The sequence below is a fragment of the Trachemys scripta genome, chromosome 6 (assembly GCF_013100865.1).
Source record: "Trachemys scripta elegans isolate TJP31775 chromosome 6, CAS_Tse_1.0, whole genome shotgun sequence".
NCBI lineage: Eukaryota > Metazoa > Chordata > Testudines > Emydidae > Trachemys > Trachemys scripta.
In genome coordinates, this window is record NC_048303.1 from 88541773 (window position 1) to 88563746 (window position 21974).

The 21974-nt window shown below is 41.1% G+C and overlaps 1 protein-coding gene across 1 annotated transcript in view; it reads left to right on the forward strand.

Moving 5' to 3' along the window:
• The window catches only part of GLIS3 (GLIS family zinc finger 3), a 237873-nt gene that overhangs the window by 152910 nt on the left and 62989 nt on the right, over positions 1-21974 (forward strand). The window contains exons 5-6 of the mRNA XM_034774451.1: positions 16729-16890; positions 19958-20068. Coding sequence (XP_034630342.1) covers positions 16729-16890; positions 19958-20068 — 273 coding nt within the window. The remainder of the gene's footprint in view (positions 1-16728; positions 16891-19957; positions 20069-21974) is intronic.

The window sequence follows — 21974 nt, forward strand, 5'->3', positions numbered from 1 at the left end:
CTCATTTTAGCCGCAAAGTTCCCTATGTTCCATACAAATTTGGCATCCCCTCACTTTCATCACTGAACATTGCTTACATCAGAAATAAAGAATCATGAAGCTGAGGTTATACAAAGAGGAAGTAATCCCACTGCATTTTAAGTTTACCACATGAATAATTTCCCCCTTTGGATCTTTGTCATACATTTGGATGTTGGCGGGTTGAAAGATATGGGGAATTTGTGGGGAGGTGTGCAGGGAGGGAGACTGGAGGGAGCAGAAAACTAGGGTGTACTTTCAGGCTGCTTTGCACCAGCATTGTGATGCCAACAGTTGTAACCCAGATTAACTGGCCAGTATGCTGCAGCTGCTTTATGCCTAACCACTTGATTCACTCAATAATTCTTTCTCTCTCTCTGTCTCAATGTATCTTTATTTATACACCGGGGAACAGCTTCAACTGAAGAGATTGAGAGAGACCCGCCCTTGAATATCCCATAATCCAGTGGTTAGGGCAGTAACCTGAGAGGTGGGAGATCCCTTTTCAAATTCAAGGGATCCACACCAGACAGAAGGGGGAATTGAACTGGGTATCCTAATCCTGGGTGAGTGCCCAAACCATTGGGCTAAAGGTTATAATGAGCTTCAGATGGGAAGGTGATAAAGAAATACAAAGAATTATTATCCATAAGGGATTCGTCACATTTTTGATCCTTCGTTGGCTCTATTCGCATGCACAAGATAATAAAAGCATTCATTTCAATGTTATGGTCTTTGTGGATTATAAAAGAACCGTGGGAGAAGAGGGTGGAACTACTAACTACTTTATCAAGGGTGTTGGAGGTGGGCAAACCTGGCCTCCTGATGGAAGAATTCCAAAGAAATTCCATTATTTGAAACTTGCAAGCTTTCCTGTTTTACTGAGATTATTCCTGCATAAGGGAGAATGTGAAATTTATTTTTGTCACTGAAAACAGCAAATATGGTTCTGCATATTCCTAGACAGGCAGACCTGTTCAGTAAAAAGGGGCCATTATAGCAGTTACCATCCAGAGCAGAACCACAGTTTAACTTTTAGTATTTAAAGAAATGTCTTTATATGTATAGATTAAAATTATGCTCAGGTAAGGAAACATCCTTTGTCCTCTCAGGTTCATGAAGGGAAAAAAAGTGCCAGTGCAACAGCAGTGGAAATAGTTATTTTAAAATGAGGAAACACACCTAATTTCAGTATATTATTTAGTGCATTTTTCCAGCTAACCTTGAATCTCTAAGTAAAGGTTAACAGGAGTACTTGTGGCACCTTAGAGACTAACAAATTTATTAGAGCATAAGCTTTCGTGGACTACAGCCCACTTCTTCGGATGCATATAGAATGGAACATATATTGAGGAGATATATATACACACATACAGAGAGCATAAACAGGTGGGAGTTGTCTTACCAACTCTGAGAGGCCAATTAATTAAGAGAAAAAAAACTTTTGACGTGATAATCAAGCTAGCCCAGTACAGACAGTTTGATAATAAGTGTGAGAATACTTACAAGGGGAGATAGAGTCAATGTTTGTAATGGCTCAGCCACATCACTGAACAAAACCACTAACCCAGGAACCTATCCTTGTAACAAACCCCGATGCCAACTCTGTCCACATATCTATTCAAGTGACATCATCGTAGGACCTAATCACATCAGCCATACCATCAGGGGCTCGTTCACCTGCACATCTACCAATGTGATATATGCCATCATGTGCCAGCAATGCCCCTCTGCCATGTACATTGGCCAAACCGGACAGTCTCTACGCAAAAGAATTAATGGACACAAATCTGACATCAGGAATCAAAATACTCAAAAACCAGTGGGAGAACACTTTAACCTGTCTGGTCATTCAGTGACAGACCTGCGGGTGGCTATATTACAACAGAAAAACTTCAAAAACAGACTCCAACGAGAGACTGCTGAGCTAGAATTGATATGCAAACTAAACACAATCAACTCCGGTTTGAATAAGGACTGGGAATGGCTGAGCCATTACAAACATTGACTCTATCTCCCCTTGTAAGTATTCTCACACTTGTTATCAAACTGTCTGTACTGGGCTAGCTTGATTATCACTTCAAAAGTTTTTTTTCTCTTAATTAATTGGCCTCTCAGAGTTGGTAAGACAACTCCCACCTGTTTATGCTCTCTGTATGTGTGTATATATATCTCCTCAATATATGTTCCATTCTATATGCATCCGAAGAAGTGGGCTGTAGTCCACGAAAGCTTATGCTCTAATAAATTTGTTAGTCTCTAAGGTGCCACAAGTACTCCTGTTCTTCTTTTTGCGGATACAGACTAACACAGCTGTTACTCTGAAATAAGTAAAGGTTGAGGTTTGATCAAGCATATTTCTTTCTCATATAGATACCTCATCCTGTGCATATTGTGCTTTTCTATCTCAAGCATTTCAAGTTTAACATCAATGTACATAACTAAATGGCCAATTATACTGTGCCTAATGTAATTGTTTTAATAAGAACTCTTTAACCAGACCCTTTAATTAAAATCAGTGTCAGCCTGTCAAAAAAATTCGAACCATAAAAACACATCTATTTTTTTAAGGCTAACTCCCTTAAGTACATACATTTCCTGGTCACAAAGCTGGTGTTTATGAACATGTTTTACTTTATTCCAGCATATTTTCTTTAAGCAAATACTATGCTCTTGAGAGATCAAAAGGAGCACTCACTGCTTTCATTTTGTTCTTGGCTTTGTTCCATGATGGATTTTTTTTTATTTAAAAAACATTATTTCCTTAAGAAAAATAAACAGCGACTCTGTGAATCATAACAAGAGTTCACTAATAGAGTTGGACCAGACTGCAGCTAGCTCTATATAGACATGTGGAGGGTGGAAAGAGCCTTTCCCTCACACACACACCTTGTGCAATTGTGCAAAAGGCTGCCACAGTCTCAGTTCTTGGTATACACAGTGCCGAGCAGTTTGGGGAGTCAAAACACTGCCACCAACATGAGAGTCCACCAATGGAGCCACAGCCATGGTTCTGCTCTCCCCACTACTGACCAGCTGTTGGACATCAGGATTGATGCACAGGACTAGAGGGGAGTGAAAACACATGCTTCGACCTAATAAACAATGTATGACTAAGGCAGACAGAGTGCCTCCGTGATCTGCCTTTGAGGAGGGAGGCAGACTGTGACTTTCAAAGATCAAACTGAAGTTATGGACTTGATGCAGAGTTTACCGGGTGAGGTTCTTTGACCTGTGTTATGCAGGAGGTCAGACTAGATAATCATAATGGTCCCTTCTAGCTTTAAAATCTACGACAACAAAGCCCTATATTTTAATTAGCTGTAGTTTCAAACTACTTTAATAATATTTACAGGAAAGCTATTTTTTTTTTGTATTTTCAATTCAGATTGTTTTGTGTGTGTGTAATACAGAATATAGTGAATCTAGTGTAAATCTGGAGAACTTCATTGACTTCAGTGGAGTTACTTTAGTTTTACTCCAGGGTAATGGAGATCAGAACCTAGCCCTTCATGAGGCTCACTTTGTCAAAATACTGTAATACAGAGAAGTTCCCCAACATGAACACCATGTCCAAGCCCCATTGCCACCTGAACTTCTGTGAAAATCCATCTGGATTTGAAGTCTTGAACCCAACTCTCTCTTGGATGCACTCTATTGAGCCAAACCAAAACTTAACTTTGGATCCACATTCAGCTCTGAACTACACTGCCTAGTTACATCTCTAATATGTATGATTCTTTATTGGGAAGCTAAAAAGCATTCAGGCGGCATGTGTTTTGTAAATCATTTTAGATGTTAGCGAGTGAATGTTATGTTCACTTCTCCTTTCCTTTCCTATATCATGTCTTTTCCTTTTCCTTTGAATCTTATTCTTCCCTTCTCTTATCCCATCCATTGTCAGGAAGAAGTGCTCCCAATTCTGTCTGACCTCTCCAGAGCTTAGTGACAGCAATATTAGCTACAATAGTGAACAGATTTAAACAAAGGGAGAAGGTTTTTGATAGGGGAAGCTGTAAGAATACACAGGACAACCTCTGTTATAAAAGGGTTTTAGAGACAAAGATTACATGTGAGCAATACCAAGGACAGCATGTTGGAAACTACCGGAAGAGGGAGTGAGAGAAGAGTGTCAAACAAAAAAGACTAGAGACACCCTCTAAACACAGGGAAGCAATAAACCAATTCCCCAGTTGTTCATTCTTCCTCTATTGGCTTCCAATTGTGTGTCTTTTGAATTATTACCAGATGATGTGTTCAGTAGTAGATTCTTTCCAAGAAACTTGTCATAATATTTACTTGCTCTGCAACAACAGGAATGTCTTCCAGGGCTGAAATGGCCAGGCTTATTAAAACAAATGAAAACAACAGCCATTTCCATGGTGGATGAGTCTGTGACACCTACATTTTGTGGGATAAATAACATCCGATTTACAGTACTTTGCTTCAGTTGAGCATATTTTATATCCTTGGGGTTCTCCCGGAAGTGCAGTGCTTGTCTTCAAGTGTGAATATGGAGGAGGGTGCCATAACTAAGGGTATGTCTACACTACGAAATTAGTTCGAATTTATAGAAGCCGGTTTTATTGAAATCGGTTGTATACAGCCGATTGTGTATGTCCACACAATAAAATGCTCTAGGTGCTCTAGTCGGCAGACCGCGTCCACAGTACGAGGCTAGCGTCGACTTCCGGAGCATTGCACTATGGGTAGCTATCCCACAGCTATCCCACAGTTCCCGCAGTCTCTGCCGCCCCTTGGAATTCTGGGTTGAGATCCCAATGCCCGGATGATGCAAAACAGTGTCGCGGGCGGTTCTGGGTACATGTCGTCAGGCCCCTCCCTCCCCCGTCACAGCAACGGCAGACAATAGATTCGCGCCTTTTTATCTGGGTTACCTGGGTTACCTGTGCAGACAACATGGAGCCCGCTCAGCACAGCTGAGCTCACCATCACCATATGTCCTCTGGGTGCCGGCAGACGTGGGACTGCATTGCTACACAGCAGCAGCTGCTAACTGCCTTTTGGCGGTAGACGGTGTAGCATGAGTGATAGCCGTGGGGCTGGCAGCCGTAGTGCTGCATTGCACCAGCCCCTTGCAGGCGATGGTATATTATGACTGGTACCCGTCGTCGTCGTACTGGTATGGCTGTCAATCATGGCCACCTGGGCAGACATGCTACTGTTTCGATGATGACGGTTACCAGTCATAATATACTATTTTCTGCCAATTGCCCAATATTGTCTGCTAAGCACCCAGAAGAGGCCGAGGGCGATGCTGGGTGCTGGCGGACGTGGGGCTGGCAGACGTGGGGCTGCATTGCTACACAGCAGCAGCCCCTTGCCTTTTGGCAGATGATGGCATATTATGATTGGTATCCGTCATCGTCATACTGGTATGGCTGTCACTCATGCTGCAGCGTCGGCTGCCACCTTAAGATGTAAAAAATAGATTTGTTCTGTGTTCATTTGCTTCCCCTTCCTCCGTGAAATCAACGGCCTGCTAAGCCCAGGGTTTCCAGTTTAATCTTTGGGGGGACCATTCTGTGTGACAGTTGTTTGTGTTTCTCCCTGTTCCTGTACCTGTACGCCATGTCGTCACTCGGCCCTCCCTCCCTCCCGCCCTCCTTCTCCTGGTCCATCAGATACTACTTTCGCGCCTTTTTTCTGACCAGGCGCCATAGCTAGCACTGGGATCATGGAGCCCGCTCAGATCACCGCGGCAATTATGAGCACTATGAACACCACGCGCATTGTCCTGGAGTACATGCAGAGCCAGAACATGCCAAGGCGAAACCCGGACCAGGCGAGGAGGCGATTGCAGCGCGGCGACGAGAGTGATGAGGAAATTGACATGGCCATAGACCTCTCACAAGGCACAGGCCCCAGCAATGTGGAAATCATGGTGTTACTGGGGCAGGTTGATACCGTGGAACGCCGATTCTGGGCCCGGGAAACAAGCACAGACTGGTGGGACCGCATCGTGCTGCAGGTATGGGACGATTCCCAGTGGCTGCGAAACTTTCGCATGCGTAAGGGCACTTTCATGGAACTTTGTGACTTGCTTTCCCCTGCCCTGAAACGCCAGGATACCAAGATGAGAGCAGCCCTCACAGTTGAGAAGCGAGTGGCAATAGCCCTGTGGAAGCTTGCAACGCCAGACAGCTACCGGTCAGTCGGGAATCAATTTGGAGTGGGCAAATCTACTGTGGGGGCTGCTGTGATCCAATTTGCCAGGGCAATGAAAGACCTGGTGATAGCAAGGGTAGTGACTCTGGGCAACGTGCAGTCAATAGTGGATGGTTTTGCTGAAATGGGATTCCCAAACTGTGGCGGGGCCATAGACGGAACCCATATCCCTATCTTGTCACCGGAGCACCAAGCCACCGACTACATAAACCGCAAGGGGTACTTTTCAATGCTGCTGCAAGCCCTGGTGGATCACAAGGGACGTTTCACCAACATCAACGTGGGATGGCCGGGAAAGGTACATGATGCTCGCGTCTTCAGGAACTCTGCTCTGTTTCGAAAGCTGGAGGAAGGGACTTTCTTCCCGGACCAGAAAGTGACCATTGGGGATGTTGAAATGCCTATCGTGATCCTTGGGGACCCAGCCTACCCCTTAATGCCATGGCTCATGAAGCCATACACAGGCAGCCTGGACAGGAGTCAGGACCTGTTCAACTACAGGCTGAGCAAGTGCCGAATGGTGGTGGAATGTGCATTTGGACGTTTAAAAGCGCGCTGGCGCAGCTTACTGACTCGCTCAGACCTCAGCGAAAAGAATATCCCCATTGTTATTGCTGCTTGCTGTGCGCTCCACAATATCTGTGAGAGTAAGGGGGAGACATTTATGGCGGGGTGGGAGGTTGAGGCAACTCGCCTGGCCGCTGATTACGCGCAGCCAGACACCAGGGCGGTTAGAGGAGCACAGCAGGGCGCGGTGCGCATCAGAGAAGCTTTGAAAACGAGTTTTGTGACTGGCCAGGCTACTGTGTGAAACTTCTGTTTGTTTCTCCTTGATGAACCCTCCAACCCCCCCCCCCGACCCGGTTCACTCTACTTCCCTGTAAACCAACCACCCCACCCCACCCTCCCCTCCCCTCCCGCTTGCAGAGGCAATAAAGTCATTGTTTTTTCACATTCATGCATTCTTTATTAGTTCCTTACAGAGGTAGGGGGATAATTGCCAAGGTAGCAGGGATGGGTGGGGGAGGAGGGATGGAAAAGGACACACTGCATTTTAAAACTTTAACTCTTATTGAAGCCCAGCCTTCTGATGCTTGGGCGATCATCTGGGGTGGAGTGACTGGGTGGACGGAGGCCCCCCCACCGTGTTCTTGGGCGTCTGGGTGACGAGGCTATGGAACTTGGGGAGGAGGGCTGTTGGTTACACAGGGGCTGTAGCGGCGGTCTCTGCTCCTGCTGCCTTTCCTGCAACTCAACCATACGCTCGAGCATATCACTTTGATGCTCCAGCAGACGGAGCATTGCCTCTTGCCGTCTGTCTGCAAGCTGACGCCACCTATCGTCTTCAGCCCGCCACCTCTCCTCTCGTTCATGTTGGACTTTTCTCATCTCCGACATTGACTGCCTCCACGCATTCTGCTGTGCTCTATCAGCGTGGGAGGACATCTGCAGCTCCGTGAACATCTCGTCCCTCGTCTTACGTTTTCTCTTTCTAATGTTCACGAGCCTCTGCGAAGGAGAAACATTTGCAGCTGGTGGAGGAGAAGGGAGAGGTGGTTAAAAAAGACACATTTTAGGGAACAATGGGTACACTCTTTCATTACAAGGTCGCATATTTCGGCTTGCAGGCAGCCATCGTAGGCCACAGTGTTTTGGCTTATTTAACCTTCTTAACATGCGGGAAAGGTTGCAAACAGCAGCGCATTTCCCATCTCAAGGATGAATTGGGTTGTCCATTTAAAATGGGGTTTCAATGTAAAAGGAGGGGGCTGCGGTTTCCCGGTTAACATGCGGCACAAACACAAGTAAACCACCCCCCCCACACACACACACACGATTCTCTGGGATGATCACTTCACCCCTCCCCCCCACCGCGTGGTTAACAGCGGGGAACATTTCTGGTCCGAATAGCAGGAACGGGCGCCTCTGAATGTCCCCCTTAATAAAATCACCCCATTTCAACCAGGAGAGCTTTCTGGAGATGTCCCTGGAGGATTTCCGCTCCATCCCCATACACGTTAACAGACTTGCTTGCTTTTTTTTGTAATGTTTACAAATATTTACAAAGTTACACTCACCAGAGGTCTCCTGTGTGCCCTGAGGGTCTTGGGTGAGTTCGGGGGTTACTGGTTCCAGGTCCAGTGTCACAAACATATCCTGGCTGTTGGGGAAACCGGTTTCTCCGCTTCCTTGCTGCTGTGAGCTACCTACAGTACCTCCATCGTCATCTTCCTCGTTCCCCGAACCGTCTTCCCTGTGTGTTTCTCCAGTGAGAGAGTCATAGCACACGGTTGGGGTAGTGGTGGCTGCACCCCCTAGGATCGCATGCAGCTCCGCGTAGTAGCGGCAAGTTTGCGGCTCTGCCCCGGACCTTCCGTTTGCTTCTCTGGCTTTGTGGTAGGCTTGCCTTAGCTCCTTAATTTTCACGCGGCACTGCTGTGTGTCCCTGTTATGGCCTCGGTCCTTCATGGCCTTGGAGATCTTTTCTAATACTTTTCCATTTCTTTTACTGCTACGGAGTTCAGCTATCACTGCTTCATCTCCCCATATGGCGAGCAGATCTCGTACCTCCCGTTCGGTCCATGCTGGAGCTCTTTTGCGATCCTGGGAGGACTCCATGACGGTTACCTGTGCTGATGAGCTCTGCGTGGTCACCTGTGCTCTCCACGCTGGGCAAACAGGAAATGAAATTCAAACCTTCGCGGGTCTTTTCCTGTCTACCTGGTCAGTGCATCTGAGTTGAGAGCGCTGTCCAGAGCGGTCACAATGAAGCACTGTGGGATAGCTCCCGGAGGCCAATAACATCGAATTCCGTCCACACTACCCCAATTCCGACCCGCAAAGGCCGGTTTTATCGCTAATCCCCTCGTCGGAGGTGGTGTAAAGAAACCGGTTTAAAGGGCCCTTTAAGTCGAAAGAAAGGGCCTCGTTGTGTGGACGTGTCCAGGCTTAATTCGGTTTAACGCTGCTAAAGTCGACCTAAACCCGTAGTGTAGACCAGGCCTAAGAGAAATATGAAGATCTCTGGAATATATGAAATATGAAAGAAGAAATTTGCAATGCATGTTTCATATTTTTTTTTATTGGAAACATACTAAGTATAAAGGGTTGTCGGTAGAGAGAGCTGACATGCAAAGAGAAATTTGTGGTGTGGGAACAGCCCTCTACAGGTACTGCTCTTCCATTGATGTGGATCCTTGCTTCCCTTTTTCTGTTTTTCCTTCCAGAATTGTTAACACCACAGTGAAACTTAGAGGAACTATTAAACGTGTATTTCAATGATACATTCAATCAGTCCATGGCTGGAAACATCTGAGGCAATCCACAGGAGAAAGTGAGCGTTTGTCAAAGAGAAACATGGGAGGAAGCACTCAGCTGTAACTGCCCGCAAAAGTAGCACATTTCAAACATTCTAAACAATGTGCCATGTTCTTCGCTGTGATTTCATTGCAGATGTGCAGGTGTAACAGCAGAATATAACTTTCTGTCCACAGTCTAGCCATAAGAATTTTAGATTTGAAAATTAAAATCACATTAGGATATAATTTATTAACCCTTGCATGGTGTCAAGTATCAGGGGGTAGCTGTGTTAGTCTGTATCTACAAAAACAACAAGGAGTCTGGTTATGCCCAAATAAATCTGTTAGTCTTTAAGGTGCCACCAGACTCCTTGTTGTTTTTATTGACCCTGTGTCTTATTCACAGACAAAATCTTTTACTTCTCAGGTGCAAAGCTCCCTAGATGGTTTACAGCAGTGACAACTTGGGTACAACAAAATTCCTTAAAATATGATTGATCTATTCCATTGATAGTGTTACATAATTTATTCTCTCTGACTCAGAGAAAGCATTGTTTTCTATGTAAATCTGTGTTAAATATATCTATTATTACAGTGTATGAGTTCATGAAAGGTAGAAATATACCAACTATGATTTACTCCAAGCTTTCCTGTGGTCTGTAACTTTTTTCTCTTTGTATATATGCTCACATATTCAGGGTCTCCAAATTCTGCTGGAATTTGCAACTTATTTTTGCAGCAGAGATAACAGCATTTATCAGCCATTTCAAGGGCTGATCCAAAACCCCTTGGTGTCAACAAAAAATGCCCATTGACTTCAATAAGCTTTGGATCAGGAACTTAGTGAATTGTCTGGCAAACACCAACTGTAGTCATCTACAGTAAGCGTACACATAGCCCACTGTTGTTTACTGGAATTGATGAATTCCAGGAGCCATGGCTTTTTATGATTTCAGAGAGCCTAACTTGGAAGGGAGGAAATCCCCCAGCCTATACACTGTTTGATAATATAGTCCTATACAAGCACTGTGCATACAAAAAAACCAAACAAGCACCATTTCATAAAATGTGCTTGCACTCTGATAGAAATATTTCCTCTACAATGAAGTGTAGCTTTGGGTGTTATATTTTCCCCATTTATGTACTCTAAAGGTTAAAATCATACCACACATTTAATGAACCCAGCCTTTCAAACTTCAGCTGTGGCATGCAGTGTCCTTGTTGGTGAGCACCTGATGTCAGCGTTTTGAGTGATGTCTGACACTAATTATGTGTCACTCACAGGATTGCCAGACAAGAGAGTCAGGGGGAATAAAAAGCTATTTAAAAGGTTTTGATATGAGGTCTTACTCTCAATTTTTTAAAAGCCCTCATGCCTTTTATAGAGCAGTACTCTGCTAATGCTATGGGGGAAGGGAAATGCTTTTAAAAAGGCTTTTAATTAATGTTTAAAATGCATCACCATTGTTTGAAAGCAATTTAAGGAGCAGTTTCTACATCTGTTCCCTCCATACTCTAAAAAAGGGGGAGGAGGGGAAATCTTTCATTCCTTTCATGCCACTCACTTCAGTAGTTACACAGAAGAGCATAATTGGGCAGTGTATCATATTACCTAAAATACTAATGGCAGATTGATATAAAAGGCTGTTGGATTCATTAATTACTCCTTTATCTGCTGCAAAGGAAGCTTTTAAAAAAAATGTGACCATGGGACAATTCCAAGACAATCTCAGAACCTCATGTGTATGGTACTATGTTTTTATAAATACATATATGTATATCACCCTTTTATATGCCTCTATATTATATGTACCCATATCTTCCTCTGTGTGTGTGTATTATAGCAGTGCCTATACAGATGCCCCCCGACTTACGCAGTCATTCCATTCTGGAAAGCCTTGTGTAACTCGAATTTTGCATAAGTCAGAAATGTATACCCGTAGGTTACGCAAAAATTTTCCTAACTTGAAAATCCTATTTCTGGCTTATGGAACTTTTTCCGTAAGTGTGAATTTGCATAAGTCGGGTCTTGTGTAACCCGGGGAGCGTCTGTATTTGCAATCTTAAGCCTTTTTCAGATGCTTATAACTTAGCCAAAAATCTATACTGGAAACATCTACAAAATACTTCCATGTCTGTGGTGAGCCTAAGAACAAATTATTGCCTAGTATGGAAGTCTCCTTCCCTTTTCAAAGCAAGCTAAACAAGAACCAAGCAAAAACAGTCTCCAGGGACATCTTGCTTTTGCCTGTATCCTTAGGTCAACTTCAAGCCAGCAGAAGATATAAAGACAGTACATGTTGCTTTGGTGGATGATCTCTTCTTGTCCACTGGCAGCAAAGTACTTCCACACCTATCCTGCTGGACCTCACTGCTGCAGCCTTTGGTGCATGTCATCACCAGATAATCTTGCCCTGCCTCCAAGAGGCTGATGAGATGAAAGGAAAGTGTGTCAGGTTCTTCCTCTCAGACCAAACACATTCCATGAGCCACTGTTCTTCCATGTCCAAAGCCTTCATTTTCAGAGTCCCACAAGACTCACTCCTCTCCCTCATATCATTCAACATCTATATGAAGCTAAACTAACCAAGCTATTTTTCCTATTGTCTGGAATGGGAAAAAGAGAAAAGCTGTTATTTTCACTGATGTTTTCTATTTCTATTTACGTTTCTTAGGCAGGATGTAAAACCTTTTTAAATCAGCAGGACTGGATAACTTGCACACACGAATCTTAAAAGGAGTTGGCGCCTATGGAAAATAGTATTTGATCATATAAGTTAACGACCATTGATCTGATTCCTAATTACACAGAAGACTTTATGCACTTTTGTGGCAGGGTAAAGGGGTACCAAAGAGGGCATAAATTACACTTACACTCACTTTAAGACCCCTTTACACTGTTGGATTAGTGTAAAAGGGTCTGAGTGTAATTGAGAATCAAGCCCAACGTTATAATGCATATGCACAGGGAGAAGAGTTAAGGTTACATAGGGACCTGATTTCTGAGTGCTTCCCTTTGTAAATTTAATGTTCTTTTAAACTTTGTTTTTCTGTATGCATTCACACATACGGTAAATAGAGGGGATGGAGCCTCTGTATGTGGGTATATAAATTTCTTATGAAATCAGTGTAGATGTCATAAAGAAGCCACAATCCACTCAATGTTTTACTAATATGCTCTACCCATGTTTATAAACTTCTAATTTTGATAACTAATATACAATGTCTGTGTAAAGAGAAACAAAACAATTGTATATATAAATAAATGAACAGTCCAATGAATTTGTTTTAAAGAAAACTCTAGGTCAACATTAAGAAGCATGCTGAGCCAGGAAATTGTCTTTATGAGCTGGTTAATGGTTTCAATTTGCATGGAACAGTAAAAAGAAAAATATAGTAACTATGATTCTTTTATTGCAGATTAGGAAAACATTACAAAGGGCTTTTTTATTAATACCACAAAACTTTAATACTTCCAGAAAATCTGGCTGAATCAGGATTATGTTTAGGAGTGTTATTCAGTTTTAGAATGTCAGATGCATGGCACCTACTAAACTGACTAATTGCGGTAAAGGTGTTACATCCTCTTCCACAACCACACTTAATAACTTGGAAACTATGAAGATTTCCATTTGAAAATACAACTACAATCTACTTGACTTTTTGTTTCTTCAGCAAATCATGGCTTCTGTGGAATAATTTAACAGAAATCCTATTAGCAAGGAATAGTCCATATTGTATATAGTTCAAAAGAATATCCTTCTCAGAGCTTTTTGTCTTTTAAAGGATGAGAGATTCCCTAAATTTCAGAATATTTTTTCAGCATTAACATTTATACTGTATTGTCTGAAAAAGGACTTTCCAACACTTCAGGCTCAATTACCTAGTAAAAGATAAAGAAGAATTCACAATATCTAGAGTTGTGAATGTCATATGCATGAATTAAGGTACTATGAGGGGAAAAAGCTTCAATATATTTTCATTATTTTCAAGTTCTACTCAACAATGCAGAGTTCTTAAAAATGTTAATGTCTATATCTTTTAGGGTGAAATTCACCTCATTTCTCAATTAACCACATAATCTGATATAAACTCTGTGTTAATTCCCCAATCCTATAGACACTTGCGCACATGCTTAATTTTACTTAATTATCTGCAGGATCGAGGCCTAAGTAATTAACACATGGCTGATGCAGTACAGGGGTCTTCTTTGGAATCTCTGTAGTGGGGTGAATTTCACCCTATAAGATTGAAAGATACTTGAGAAAATAGAGTTTATACTACAGCTATATACAGTTTAATCCATGTCATTTGAATGGAAATTTGTTCTGTTCTAAACTTTCCTCTTGGAACCATTAGTGACTTGCCAAAATAATATAATTTCTACTGTCCGTGATTTTCACTAATGCTACCACCTACCTGTTCTTGAGTGATTTTTTTTTTTCAAAATACTGGCTATTCTTTCGTACCAATCCTGTCATCCTTATGTTTTCCTTTTTCATCTGTTTTTCTCACAAAATTTTGTTACAGTGGTTGGAATAAATATAAGGGAAATTCCATGGTTCATGATAGGCTCATGAGAAATCAAGCAATCTTAAAATATTTCAGAGTAAGGAAGTACTATAGAGGAACACTGTGTTTTACATTTGTGACTTCTATTTTGACTCTTGCCCTCAATATTTCATTGACATAGAACAATCAATATTTTTGCTTCCCTCCCCTGCCTCTACAAGCACAGTTGAATTTCTGGATGATGGTTTGTGATTGGAGAGCCTCAAAAGCTTTGGAGGTTCAGTTTGGATAAGAACCCCAAGATCTAGATAACCTGCTGCTCCCCCCCCCACAAAAATGTTCAAAACCATTGGGTTGTCAGAGTTGGGTTAGAAGTGTTGCAAAAACTTGTTTTTCTGAGACTTCAAATACTTCCCACTTTGTGTTTGAACTTGGCCACAAATACCATTGAATAAAGCCTCCCCTTCAGTATTTCATCACTAGCATCTCTGGTTCTGTAAATCAAGGAAGCAAAGGCATGGGTGAAAATGAAAACTGTATTGTTTGGAAAGATTTCTGAATTTATCTGAATCTGGAAAAAAAATGCATTGTGTTTGAGTTTAAGGTGAAGGCTTGGGTTGGCTCACTCATCCCTAATGAGTATGCCTCTTCTTATACTGTAGCATTTAAATCAGAGTTATATAACTTGTCCCATCTCCTAAATTTGCCTGGGCAATGTGTAGTCAGTTTTTATTTTTCTACGGTTTAAAAAAAACTTGTGAAGCAAGGCCCAGAGATTCACCTCATTCTAGTTTTTTGTTTCCCTTCTCCATCTTTTCCTTATGCTTCTTCATTCTGTGGAATTTTATCTGATCCTTTACTCATTATTCCAAGAATTAAAAGTTGAGATCCCTATTTTTCTCACTATAGTTCTAATTAATTACAAACCAATGCAAATTATGGTCAGTCATTTTGATGGTTCATCTATCTCTACTTCTGCAAGCATTCATACAGTAAATAAAATATAACAAATGTTATTTATAGAACTCCAGAGTAAGTTAAAAGTTGCCCCTATTCTAGTTATTGCTCGTAGACTAGGTGAAATGAATTAGTAAGAGGAACTCTGGAAATCGCTCATTATATCTGCAGTATTATACATGCTTGACATTTATGCTAGTGCATTTTTATCTTTGCAAATGTACAAGAACAGCAAACTAGCATGTAATTTGGGAGATAGCTTCTAATACTGTGCAATGAAACACACAGCAGCTATGATTAATTGCATTAATTGCTCTTGACTGATGGAGTCTAATTGAAACCAAATACATATATAAAAATGCCTGATGTCACAGAAATCCTTGTTTTTAGTTTCCCTAACATTAGAGATGCTGTGGAAGCCTGATCAGGAAAGAACTGGTGTTAGCACTTGGGAGATGCACTTCTGTTTTGAGTAGATTAAGTAGCTCATTAGGGAAAGGAACAGTATTCCATTATTTGTTACCCTTATAGATTAAATCCTGTTTTGATGGAGTCTAATGATGAACTCTTTATTTTTAGTACCTTATACAAAAACCTGTAATAGAAAGGTAAAATAATATTTGCATGGTGATTACAGCTTAGTTTTTGTTTTTTTATTACAAAAAACACTAACAAGGCAGTGAAGGTTAGGGTTTCACAGGGTGTGGGTTATATGGGGTTTTTTGCTTTGGAGAAGTTTTTTTGGTTATTCAATTCTGTTGATGATATGCAAGCTGGAACAAAACCATGAGGAAAGATGGTCCAGTGGTCAGGGTGCTAACCTAGAACTAGGGCAACTGGGGTTCATTCCCTGCTGTGCTTCCTTTGTGACCCTGAGCAAATCTTTGGTTTGACCCAGTACGGGCATTCTTATGTTAATCACTTACACTGTCTGTGCCTCAGTTCCCCAGCTGCAAAATGGGAAAAATTGTGGTTTCTGACCTCACAGTGTGATATGAAAATAGATACATTAAAAGATTGTGAGTTGCTCATATACAGTAGTCATAGGGGTAATATAAGTACCTAAGGGCTTGTCGGCATAGCAATGGGTGCTAGAACGGTGTGATTTCTAAAACACATCAATATGTTGTGCATTAACTGGCCTACTAACAAACAGTACTATGTTAATGAGCACCAGGAAATTTTTAGTTCACATCAGCAGGGTCTACATGGTCCAGTTAGTGCACAACATGCTGGTGTGCATTAGAAATTACACCTCTTTAGTCACACTGCCATGCCATGTAGACAAGTTATAAGAGAGAAATTCCAGCTCCATTTCCCAGAGCTATATTGTCTAAATAGAGGTAAAGACTCATCTTAGTCACTAATGTGAGCAGAAATGAAATGGCCAGAGCTATGAAGAAAAGACATAAACTCTCTAAAAATGTGAGGGTATTCAGCTCGGAAGTTTGGTTCAGACCCATCTCTACAAGAAAAAACAAAACAGTGGGACAGGATTTTCAGAAGTGTTTAGTGTTGGCCTTACTCTGTTCCCATTGAAGTCTATGGAAAAAATTCCTTTGATTTCAGTGGAGGAAGATAGGTCAGTGCTGAGTGCTTTGAGAAATCCCTCTCAGTACATTTTGAGACAAATGCTTAATTTAGTGACTGAATATTTTTAAATTACAAAGTAAAAATTACACTTGGATTTTAAAAGATGAAGGCATTCAAATGTGGGTTTCTTTTAAAAAAAAAAATCTTGTCTCTTATACAGTTTGAGGGCTGCAAGAAGGCCTTTTCCAGACTAGAAAATCTCAAGATTCATTTACGAAGCCACACAGGGGAAAAGCCCTACCTTTGTCAGCATCCAGGCTGTCAGAAAGCATTCAGTAACTCCAGCGATCGAGCCAAGCATCAGAGGACACACTTGGACACTGTAAGAAATAAAAGATCGCAAATTTGTTTTCTTGTTAACCTGTTAAATCCTTTTTCTCTTAGCTGATCGCATCAAATACTGTATATAATTGGAGATGGGAGAATAGGAAGAGATGTCAGTTAATAGAGTTTGAGCTGTGGCAGAGATGACATAGTACAGGGGTGGCCAAACTGTAGCTTGCGAGCAACATGCAGCTCTTTTACCATTAAAGTGCAGCTTGCAAACCCCTTCACCCCCTCTACATTCTCCGCCTACCACACTGGGTGGGGGGAGGGAGGTAGGAGCTTCTGCCCAGCGGGGAGGAGGGTCTTGGGGCTTCAGCCCTGCGGGGCGCGTCTGCCGTTGCTTGGCAGGAGTGGAGCTGAAGTCCCAAGCCCTGGCCCCTGGAAGGTGTGCTCTGGGTCTCAAACTTCTGAAGATTGTCGTATGTGGCTCGAAGGGTCAGTAAATTTGGCCATCCCTGACATAGTGTCAGTCAGGAGAGTTACCAAGTTGTGTTCAGTTTTCCCCATTTCCTTTGCTTGTAATAACACTGGGACTGACTGTGACAGAAACAGTTAGTCTGCTGGCCTATATGTTCTGAGGAGGCTCTGGTTACTGACTGAGGTATATAAAGGTAAGTAGTGAAGATGGGCCAAGGTTACAAAATTCAGATTTGGATCCAGATTTTGAATACCACAAAATTCTGGAGTTTTTGGAAACAGGATAATGGACCACTGTGGAATTTGGATCCAGGTTTGAGTCTGAAGTTTGGAGATTTCCAGGTGTGAAGTTTTGGATCAGGGCTATCTCCAGTCAGTACAATTTGAAGTTGGAATTAAGACATAAATGCCTGGGCCATAACAGAATAGTCTGATGTTGAACGTATTAGCCTTTGCCTACAGAGATACCACAGTGCATAAGAAAACCCATTCAGATAGGAGCAAGACTTTGGAAAATCAAAATGTATCTTCCACAAGAATATATCCCAAAATACAGAACACATTAAGGGCAAAGACCTGTCTGTTTTAGTTACACTACTTCATTAACTTCAGCAGGACTATTCACTTGGGCAAGGCAAGCCTTATTTGGGCTCTTAACTCTTATTACTGGTAGATTAGTGATCAGTGCAAATGTGGCATGCTACTTTTTTAAAAATGGTATGTAATAATATAAACAATTGACTTAGGGCCTGATTCAAAGCCTAGTAAAGTCAACAGGAATCTTTCCATTGGGTTTTGAATCTTGCCCTTAATGGTTACTATCAAGTTCTGCTCTATTTTAAGACACATAGGTATTCATTATGTGGTATTGCAGGTTCTGTAGATAAGAAGTTATTCCATGTCACAACATATAATGAATGTGCAATGAGAGGCTGCTAAGAACATTACCAGAAAGCAGAACATTCAGCTAGATTCAGTTTTCCAAATCACAAAACAAAAAAGTTTCTCATTTAGTGAATGGACAGTTTTAGGCCTTCCTGCATCAGTTCAATAGTTGCAGGAGGGAGAATGGCTGAAGAGATCCGTCTTAAAGTAGCTTTCACTCTGAAATGCTTTCTGTGGGAGGGAACCATTCTTCTCAGCAGAAATGGATTTTTTTTTCACTGCAAAGAGCCTGTAATTTCTGAAAGCCAGTTAAAATGCTGCTTAGAAAAAAATATCTAAAACATAGTGCTTCAAGATAATAAACAGAATAAATGTGTCACCTTAAAGTGATAAATATGCATACATAAGCCAGATAAGTAGTTAGAAGGAGCTAAGCTGCAGCCGCACAACCTGCCCGTGGTTGAGGGAGTAAATTTGCCCCCTCTTCCACAATCCTCAAGACTCCAATAATCAGAAACATCAATAATAACATATAGTTATCACTAGATAAAAGTTTTACTAAGGCAAAGTTAAGATTGAGAGTACATATCAAGAAGTTAAGGGCAAAACTCTATTAGGAAAAAATAAAATAAAATAAATTTTATGCAACCAAAATATTGTTTGTGAATTATGGGGTTTTAGCCAAGATTTATTTAATAAACAAAATTTGTTTGACAACAAAATAAAATTTATTTTTAAGCAGAAGCAGACAGAGTTTATAAAGGGCATACCATCAGGAAACAGAAATAATAGCATATGACTTGGCTGACCAGTCGCACAACTTAAATAGCAAATTTCAAATAATGAATAGTGAACAGAATGTTCAATACAGACAGTTCACAATTTCGTAAAAAATGTGATCTGTTTGCATATATTCTGTGAACAAAGTAAAGAGTTAAATTTATAAAATAATTGCAATAATAGTTGCAACAATTCTAATATTTACATATTATAGACATTCCATATTGTAGTTCAACTACAATTCAGGAAATACCTCAAGGGGTGTCAGAGCGCAGGCAAGTTAGAGCAAGTAGATGTGACTTTTAGTGAATCTAAAAACAACGTTCATGGACCTGGACGTTTCAGGATTGTATATGTTGGCAATATTGTATATTTGTGATTAGCAATTAAGAGATGAAAAAAACAGTCCTGTCCTTTACATAAAAATACATATTCTTTGCATATTCCTTTTTATTGCCTGCAGTGTTTTAGAACTGTAGTGTTTAAAGGTTGCTTTGTTGTTGCTTCCTCTCTTTGTCATATAGTAGACTAACCTTTTCTCTTATTCTCTGTCTTTCTGAAGCAGGTTTCCTCTATAACTCTTAAGCAGTCTGTCCAGGACTTTACTGCAGTTTCTTTACCTGACTTACTAAAGAATGTAATTTCTGACTAAGTCAAAGATTGCTGTGAGGGTGACATAATTGTAAGTACTACTGGAGATACTCATTCATAATGATAAAAAGAATAATGAGGTAAAAGGAAATATGGCATGGTAAAATTAAAAATAGGCATTTAAACCTCAGAAAAGATTCATTTACTTTCTCTTGCTTGCAAACCTTCCTTTCCTCTTTACCATGCCATTAAACTACTGGGCATTCTACCTGTGGTACTGCTCAGCGTAGCCAATCAATAGCAAGACTTCAAATGGATTTTGCCCAGTTAAAATAATCTGTGGTTTAACCAATTTTTCTTTGTGCTTTTTTGGTTTGTTTTTGTTTTAGAAACCTTATGCATGTCAGATTCCAGGATGTACTAAGCGATACACAGACCCAAGCTCCCTGAGAAAGCATGTAAAGGCACATTCTTCCAAAGACCAACAGGCCAGGAAAAAGGTAACTTTCCCAGAGGATTGTTCTGCATAGGAATTATATAGTGAGGGTAATGTTGTAACACTAGAAGTATTGAGACATCTTAAGTACCAGCACTTGTGAAACTGTAGAGCCTTGGTCTGGGACTGCTTGATTAAAGAAACCATCCATGAACAAGTTGTAAATCCAGTGTGTGCATAGATGATACTTTCAGTTTTAACTCAATAAGGCTGATTGTTTTATTAGAAGTCCAGCAGAGATTATCATCTGTTGATATAATGATTAATCATAACAAATATATGTAACTCAGTATATGGAAAAATAATTTTGAGAAGGGAGATTTATTTGTAAAATTCTTTCACCACGTAAGTATATTGTGATGCAACATCCAGTTTATGCTGCCAATCTGAGATCGATAGATGTATATTGAGGATTGATGGATGGTAGGTCAAACTGACCTATAGAAACATTAGTATATTTTCATACATCCCAGCCATTTTCAAACCTCAAGCTATTTCACAATGCTGAGTCCCAGGTTTCTCAGTCCCATGGGAAAAAAAGTTAGCTGAGGACATGATCTGATTTTTTCCCCACATCTCAAGCCCATTTTTACTATAAACCATGTTATACTGTTTTAGACCAATGAGGATAAGTGCAATGCTTTAATTTAAAAAACTGATGAGGATGGAGATGGTTTTGTCTGCACTACGGGGGTAAGTTACGCTACTCAAGCTACATGAATAACATAGCTGGAGTCAACATAGCTTAGGTTGATTTACTGCAGTGTCTACACCGCACTGTGTTGACAGGACACTCTCTCCTGTCGACTTACCTTACTCCTCTTGTTCCAGTGGAATACTGGAGTCAACCAGAGAGTGCTCTGCGGTCGATTTAGAGGGTCTTTACTAAACCCTGTAAATCTACCCCCGCTGCATCAATTGCAGCAGCGTCAATCCCCAGTAAGTGTAGTCGTAGGCTTAGAATAATATAGAGAGAGTTAAAACCCTAGAGTCATAACCCCTACAGAAGGGGCTATATTTAACTTGGGTGACAGCATGGATTGCCCTTGATTTGAATGGTAAAATTTTTTGTTTTGACAGTGTCTGAAACACTAAAGCATAGTCTTACAAACTGCAAAATGTAGGGCTAGATTGTGATTTAACTGTTTGCCCTGAGCATGTATCTGTGCTGCTCCCAGAGATCAGGGAATGAATTTTAATTGTTGGGAATTATAGTTTACTTCCTAATTCCCCCTTGTGTCAGGGGAAAAGTAATCTCCTAGTGGTCATTACTGTGCTGGCTGGCACCTTGACCCACCCCTATCTGCCCTCTCCTTGCCCATGTGTGGAGGAGGGCTGGTGGTGGTCCTGTGTAAACTGGTCTCCTGGCTGCACTGTGAACCATAGGTCACATAGCCCATGGAGAGGAGCAAAGGGGTGTTATATGCCCCCCACTTACTGCCTTGTGTCAGCATGTGAGGCAAGCGGTGGTCATGCCTGAATGTTCTGTCAAGTTTACATATGACACATTAAATAAAACTTGGATAATGTATCTGAACAGAGGGTATTAAACTCTTAGGTAACATTACATAATTGAATGTAAAATAATATGGTATGCTCTGTACATAATTGTGTCAAATTGCAGGAGTATGAGGGGTTCCATTCTTAGGATGACATTTCCCATATGGTTTTATTCATTTTCCATTCTTCTCTTATAACAGATTAAAGCTGGCCCTTTTAACTCCTCACATGGTCATTTTTTTTAGAATTAAACTTAAAGTTGTTTAGTTTTTCATCCAATCCATTTGATAAGGATTTATTTATCTGAGATGGGTTAATATGTGGAAGTGGAAATAAGTCAACCCAGCAAAAAACCAAAGGAAGAAATGTGGCATCAATCAAGCCAAATGTTTAAAAACATACACTGAGGT